The sequence below is a fragment of the Cornus florida genome, unplaced genomic scaffold (genome assembly GCF_030987335.1).
Source record: "Cornus florida cultivar Cherokee Brave unplaced genomic scaffold, ASM3098733v1 CherokeeBrave_3.0.0_Hap2_Chr05, whole genome shotgun sequence".
NCBI lineage: Eukaryota > Viridiplantae > Streptophyta > Magnoliopsida > Cornales > Cornaceae > Cornus > Cornus florida.
In genome coordinates, this window is record NW_026775575.1 from 113,274,220 (window position 1) to 113,281,736 (window position 7,517).

The following is a 7,517-nucleotide window of genomic DNA, read 5'->3' on the forward strand; positions in this document are numbered from 1 at the left end:
ACGCGCACAGTATATAGGCGCAAAAATATTTGCAAACAAATTAAATAAGATATTTTTTAGTTTTACTTTAGTTAGTTAAGAAATTTATTATTTAATAATTCTTTATAATAATCATTTCATGTGCAAAAAAATTAAATAATATTTCTTTAAGAATCTAAAACAAATATATAGATTTCTAAAAGGTCGCACATTTTAAAAAATAAAAAAACATACTATAATTTTTTATTTTAATTATTACTAATATTATGTATCTCTCAACATTAAAGAAATAAGACTTCTTATAGCTCAAACACTACTATATAATGGCCTTTAGCATATATACAAATATTGAAAACATTTTACGCACACAATAATATAAAAGTATACAAGCAGAGATCCAAAAAAAATTGCATAATTAATTTTAGTAATACTACTCAAGGTGAGAGACTAAACCGATTAACACAAAAGAAAGCCGACCAATATAATAATATATATACACACACATTCATGTGTATCTCACATGACGTCATCTTCATATCAATACCAAATTAAGTTAGTTGATCTACATTAAAGCTACTAATAGCATGGATATATTCAGCTGAGAAAGCTTATAACAAATTTGACACTTGAAGAAAATGCACTCAGTTCCCGAGCACAAACTTGTATGTTTTGCTAGGGTTGCAGTTGAAATTCTTATCACCTCCGAACCCATATTTGTTGTTGTAACCAGGATAATCGTGCAAGTTAAATGGCACCTCTTCCTTAAGCCGAAGGCCGCAACCTATTGCTAACGATTCAATTCTCCATTCCAGAAAGATGCCATTTGATTTGTGAGAAATGTGAATCTCTCCATCATCCTTGACCATCGTCTTAGCATTGTTGAAGAATGACTCCACAAGCGTCTGGTTTTTACTGCAAAACAAAACATGAAACAGTGCATTGATATAGTAATAATTAGCTTTCTACAGAATTTGTGTGTTTTTTCTTTTTTTTTTTGGAAATTAAAGAACTTTCTTCAGAATTGTAAATTCATAATATTGCACTTGAATATTTTCACACACAAACACCAAGGGCAACGCTATACAACTTCTGAATTATATGACTCCCTTGCCACTTAAAGTTGCTTCTACAGTAGGACCAAAAAAATCAGTTTATATACTACAATTTTTCCAACCCACCAGATACAAAAATCAATCGAAGGGGGTAAAGTATGTTTATACCAATTCCTTAATGCATACAAAGATGAATGAGAAAAGAAAATTTGAGAGGTACCTGATATCAGATTCGCGTGGTTCGTTTTTGAAAAAGCCAGCGAGGGGGAAATTGAATATTATTCGATCAAACTTGAGGGTCCTGAGCACACAATGATCTGCCATCTTCGTTGCATCAACATCATGCATAACAGTACAACCTCTAATCTTTAGTTGATCAATGTTGAGCACGGATTCACCATAGTGTTGCATCAAAAACCCTGACAATCACGTACAATAACTCTAATTCAAATTCGGCCAGTAATATATATAACATCTTATGGGTGGGGTTACCATGAATTACAAGTATACTTATACGAATTAAGTAATTAGAACTGTCAAAATAAAAGAAAAGATTGAGTGGTTTACCTATAGAGTTGAGAGAAGTAGCATACATGTTGTGAGCAGAACCAAAAGCTTTAGCCAAACAAGTTGAGAAAGAGAAGTCCCCCTCTCCTACAAGCAGTATTTTGTGAGAGCTGCTGTAGTGCTTCAACCATCTCTCCTGCTTTTGGGCTGCTGCTAATACATAATACTCTGCTGATGCTTTGCTCCCAAAACCATCCTTAACTACTAGTGATGGTGGAAGACAACCTTGTCCTCCTACAATCTTAGGCTTCTTCCCAGCACTATTAACAACATTAACATTATACCAGTCACATTTCTTTTCTCTTCATCCCACACATTGTTAAAGAGATGAGAATAGATGTGCTCCATCTTAAGTTTCTAAACTTACTCTACCACACTACTACTTCATGTACCGTGGGTCTTACATCTTCAAATCTACTACTTTTATATATATATTTATATATTAATATATGGTCAATACATGTCCAATACTTCTTAAACAGATTTATAATTTTAAAATATATTTAGTGATGATTAGGAATGTTTCCTCTGTTATATATTAATAATTGCATTTAGATTTAATAACATTTTTAAAAATTAATATTCAAATAAGGGTTAAGTACAGAAAACAGCGCTAAAGCCTACTGTGTATATCACACCCCTCACGTTTAAAAAAACACAAAAACAATCCTAAAGTTTCAATTTGGTGTAAATAGATCCCGACAAATTTAAACCCTAAGTTGACTTAAATTACCCTTACTGAACCATTTTATAAAATATATAAAAATAGATCATTTTGTAAAATGACCGAAAATGACATTATTGGAGGACGCGGACAAGATAAAAATAAAAATAAAATAGTAAAATAAATGTAAAAATAAAGTGTCAACTAAAAACACAAATCGCTCCAAACTCTCCGAACTCCGGAAAAAAAAAAACCAGTGCACACTGATATTGAGATTTTTTTCTTTTTTTCCTCTTTGTTTTTGTTTTTGTTTAAAAGTAATGGTAAAAAAAATACATAATAATAAAAAAATTAATAGAAAATAGCACACTCACATCTCAAAAAATTCAAATTCTTATTCTACAAATTGTCAAAGTTTTTTTTTAAAAAAAAAAGGTTTAAAAATATATATAGAGAAAAAAATTTATATATACATATATATATATATATATATATATTTATAAGGTAATGTGAATATAATACCCTGTATCATAGGATTAGTGACATATATATTCCCTTGGCATTTTCAAAAGAACAAAAAGTAAAATAAGTATTATAATACTAATTTATGTTAAAATTTCAATTAAAGTATATTTTTATATAATATGAAAAGATTAAAGATATTTTTTACAGAATTTTTTAAAATAATGATAAAAGTTATATGCACTTGTTCCTATGCCTCGCGAGAGATGGAGGCTAACTTCTTTCCGTGACGAAAGTGGATTATAGATTTGTGTAAAATTACTCAACTAACATTTATTATAACCCTCCTCTCTCCCGCAGTCCTAGTATTGTTTTTTCATAATAATTTTAAAAAACATCAGAACTTAATAGAATACATATTTCAACTTGGTAATTTAAATAACATTCCCAAAAAAAAACTTGGTAATTTATAAAGTGATTTTCACATGGCTACAGTAAATGACGCCACTACCCCCGGGCCCCCACAAGAGAAAGTGGAGGGACACCTGTCTAACATGTTGTCTTTTCATTTCCATTCATTTCTTCTTTAGGCAAGAAAGGGAAGGATACTGGTTTGTCTGTTTGGATGAAAAAATAGGAAAGAAAAGAAAGGATTCAGAAGGATTTGGAGCTGTCCCTCCAAATTCTATCCCTCCAAAATTGACAAGATTTGGAGGGATTTCAAGGAAAAGGAAGATAATTGTAGCTTGCAGTTGGAGAGAGAGAGAGAGAGAGAGAGAGAGAGAGAGAGGGAGGGAGGGAGGGCAAGTTCAGAGTTGAGAACGAGAACAGAGAGATGGAGGCGATTGGCGAGGCTGAAATGATTTGCTTTCTTTATATATATATATACACATACAAAAATATGTATATTTATAAACACATACACAAAGGGATACAAATATATATATTTATATATATATATATATATAGACATACTGAAATATATGGGTTTTGAACTTCTGATCCTTGTAGATTTTGTGGTTTGCAGAGAGAGATAGAGAGAGAGAGAGGGCAGGTTCAGAGTTGAGAACGAGAATAGAGATGGAGGCGATTGGGGAGGCTGAAATGATTTGCCCTATATATATATATATATATATTCTGGTGGCCATCATCCATGGGCCTATAAATTACAGACCTTGGTTAGTTGATTTAGAAGAAAAAAAAAATTAAAACAAAACCATTACATACAAGTTAGCAGTAGCAGAGAGAGAGAGAGAGGGGGGGGGGGGAGGGATAGAGGAGCTGGCATTGGGGAGGCTGAAATGGTTTGCCCTAAATATATATATATATATATATATACATATATTTTCTGGTGGCCATCATCCATTGGCTTATAAATTACAGATCTTGGTTAGTTAGGGGTAACCCCGCAAAAAGGGGTAAAATAATAATTATTATTTTTCTTTGTTTTCTTTCTTCTGTGTGTTGTTATACCAAGAATATTATTTATTTCTTTCGTTTTTTCTCTATCTATCCAAATATAAATATAAATTATATTTATTATTTTCTTTCTATTCATTTCTTTTGGTTTTTCTAGAATGTATCCAAACTAAGCCTTAGACTGTTCTTTCACACACACAAAAAAGAATGAAAAGACACCATTTTGTTTGTGTCTCTCCAAAACCATGGCTGTTTCATAACCCATGTTGTTGATCCCAACACAAGATTAACTGGTTACACAAATTGATCATCTAACTTTGTTGGTTGTTACAGAGAGAAAACGAACCGTTCAAAGGGCATGATCTCAAAAGTGTCGAGTCCTCCAATCTCTCGGCGGCGAGTCACTCTTTTCTGGAGCGAAAATGCCAATCTTTCTTCAAGTAATCTACTTCCTCCTGATGGTCTCGGCTCCATCCACATCCACGTCCACGGAGAAGAATGCGATAATCCATCCCCTCTTTGCAATGCCATCATCTCTCTTTCCCTTCTGCTCACCTCTGCTTCTATTAATAAACGCTTCCGGCCCATCTCTGCTGCCATTATTTCTTCTCTGATTCGATCTTTTTCAATCTCCCTCAGAATCGCCTCATCAAGATTGCTAGACTTTCGAAACAAGTCGTTGCCGAGTCCAAAATCATTTCTCCGGTAACCGGCTGAAACACGACAAGGTTATTGGTGGGAAAGAAAAAAAAATGTTGTAGACGAACAAAATTACTGAAATCGAAATGAAAATCAACACAAACTCTTGTTTGATTGCAATAACATGCGGGAAATCATATATATATATATATATATACACATACACACACACACACGTCAGACACGAAATTTCTTTCCAATTCATCAATGTCTAGTTGTTGTCACAGATAATTGAAGAATCTAGGACTTGTACCGACCTCGAAGTGCTTGCTCTGTGAAGTAACTCATGCTTGAAGAAGGATGGAGGTACGTGGACGCTTGCTCGTCGATGGCTCGAAACTTGAATTCCATAGTCATATGATATACACCTATATATCTCTCTCTATATATATAGATTGTAATAGATATAAGGAGGGGAACTTTGGATTGCTGATGGTGATTGGTGGATATAAAGTTAGGGACCTAGGGTTTTGAAGTGACTGATATTGGTTTGATGAAGAAGATACAATATTGAGAGAGAGAAATTTGGTAAAGAATAATTTTTAGAGTGAGAAACAAACTTTGCAGAGAAAGTAGTGGTGGCACTGGCCAGGGAGGGTAGGGTAATTTTTGTATATCTCACACAGGCACACTAGTACAGGTGCACGTGGGATGCACGTGAGAATTTCTAATTTATTACTGTTTATTTAGTCCCACATTTAAATTTATAATAACGCAGCCAATTAATTTTTGCTAAAATTCAATAAAGCAAAATGTAATAAGTGTGGCGCCCGGGGCATAGCTGTGATGGTTGGAGCTTGAAGGCAGGTTTGAAATGGCCGGTATTCGACTCTTTTCAAGGCATTTATTCCTTTCGATTGATTGCTGCGGGAGTTCCTGTTTCCAAAAAAAAAAAAAAATGTAATACGTGTGACCAAACTTACAAAAAATTATCCGCAGTTAAATTAGGAGTCACCAAATCTAGAATTAAATTGTACATTGGTGGCCACTTGAGATTCTATTCCTTAAATATAATACAATTTCAGTTACAAAATCACCCACAAAGCCAAAAAAAAAAAAAAATGATCAATCCCACCAGAGAATTACATATAGTTGTTGATATTAAATATATGACCTAGATGAATGTTTTCATTACTTATTTGCATCTTGCATTTTTCACTCTGCCTAATTTTTCGATTTTGAATAGAATTTACCCATATCTCTCTATTCATATGTTTCTTTTTATAATGGAAACAATATAGGAAATGGTTCAAACTATTTAAATACTCCCTTCGTCTTAATTTAAGTGTAAGGGGACATATAGGACATGTATTATTTCTTTAAAAAATTATTAACTTATTCTTTTAAATTTTAAATATTCAAGTTTAAAATTTTAAATTTAGACATATATAAAAAAATGTAAAATATATTATTTGAAAGATTTATTACAGCCACTCTAAAATATTTTATCATATTTTTGTTTAATGAGTAGGTTGTTGAAAGTTGTGAGTTAACCCAGATTGCCCGTCACTCTAAAAGTAGTGCCAGTCATGTCAAAATCTTAGGCTCATTAGTTTACTAATCAATCCAAAAACATCACATAATTCGTAGATTAGAGTAATGCTATTCGAAAAAATAATAATAATAAAATAAAATAAAAGATGGCCAATATATAAGTTCACGTGGATCCCACTATATATAAATATCATATTGATCACTTTATATAAATATCATATTGATCACTTTTTCCACCACGAAATGAAGAAGTGTTGTGCAAGGTACAAAAGTATGGACATCAAAGGAGATTCCACAGGGAACACACACAAAAGATACTCCTAAGCAAATTAAGTTAGTTAGGTAATTTATATTAAAGCTAATAATACCATGGCTACATATATTCAGCTGAGAATAACTTAACGACTTGACAAAATACATGCTGGCATGTCATCCTTCTTTGATTAGTTCCAGAGCACAAACTTGTAAGTGCAGCTAGGGCTGCAGCTGAAATTCTTATCACCTCTGTAACCATATTTGTTGTTGTAACCTGGATAGTCGTACAAGTTAAATGGCATCTCTTCCTTAAGCCGAAGGCCGCAAACTAATGCTATCAAATCGATTTTCCATTCCAGATGGAAGCCATTTGATTTGTGAGAAATATGAATCTCTCCATCATCCTTAACCATCTTCTTAGCATTGTTGAAGAATGACATCACAAGCTTCTGGTTTCTACTGCAAAACAATACATGAAATAGTCAAATTGATATAACTACCTTTCTCAAGAATTTGTTTTTTCAGGCCAATTAAATAACTTTTTTACAATTTTAACTTCACAAAATTGCACTTAAATAACTTTCTTCACAAATCTGAGGTGCTCCAGTCTGCGGAGTGGAAACTCCCTCTCTCTGAACTTCTGAATTACCCTTGTGCCTCTTCCAAGGCTGCTGGCCCTGGAATCTGCCCTTATCATTCTGTCGGTTCCCATTATCATTCACTTTCTCAGCTGGCTGATTAGCAAAGTCTTTGCCACCCCGCTTCTCAGCCCTAGTCTGTCTGAAATCCTCATTTAGCTGATAAAGCTGCAAAGCTGCGTCCACCACTTGAGCATAAGTAGTGTAGGCTGGACTACCAGTAATAGCTCTCTTGATAGACCACATCAGTCCTTTGACGAAACTGTTGCGCTTCTTCTCCTCTGTATC

The 7,517-nt window shown here is 33.3% G+C and overlaps 1 protein-coding gene across 1 annotated transcript; it reads right to left on the reverse strand.

Moving 5' to 3' along the window:
- Window positions 1-450: 450 nt before the first annotated feature.
- On the reverse strand, window positions 451-5,412 carry LOC132308690 (uncharacterized). The gene is made up of 5 exons (XM_059806859.1): window positions 5,100-5,412; window positions 4,490-4,856; window positions 1,599-1,858; window positions 1,252-1,450; window positions 451-891 (listed from the first exon to the last, which is right to left on the reverse strand). The coding sequence occupies exons 1-5, from the start codon at window positions 5,197-5,199 to the stop codon at window positions 621-623; spliced, it is 1,197 nt and encodes a 398-aa protein (XP_059662842.1). The 5' UTR covers window positions 5,200-5,412; the 3' UTR covers window positions 451-620.
- Between the last annotated feature and the right edge of the window lie 2,105 nt (window positions 5,413-7,517).

Bases quoted from the DNA above. Each gene is read 5' to 3' on its own strand.
- LOC132308690 (XM_059806859.1), bottom strand. From the start codon at position 5,199: ATGACTATGGAATTCAAGTTTCGAGCCATCGACGAGCAAGCGTCCACG. The intron at 4,857-5,099 runs GTCGGTACAAGT...GTCGTGTTTCAG, and splicing joins CACAGAGCAAGCACTTCGAG to CCGGTTACCGGAGAAATGAT. The intron at 1,859-4,489 runs GTTCGTTTTCTC...TGTTGTTAATAG, and splicing joins GAGATCATGCCCTTTGAACG to TGCTGGGAAGAAGCCTAAGA.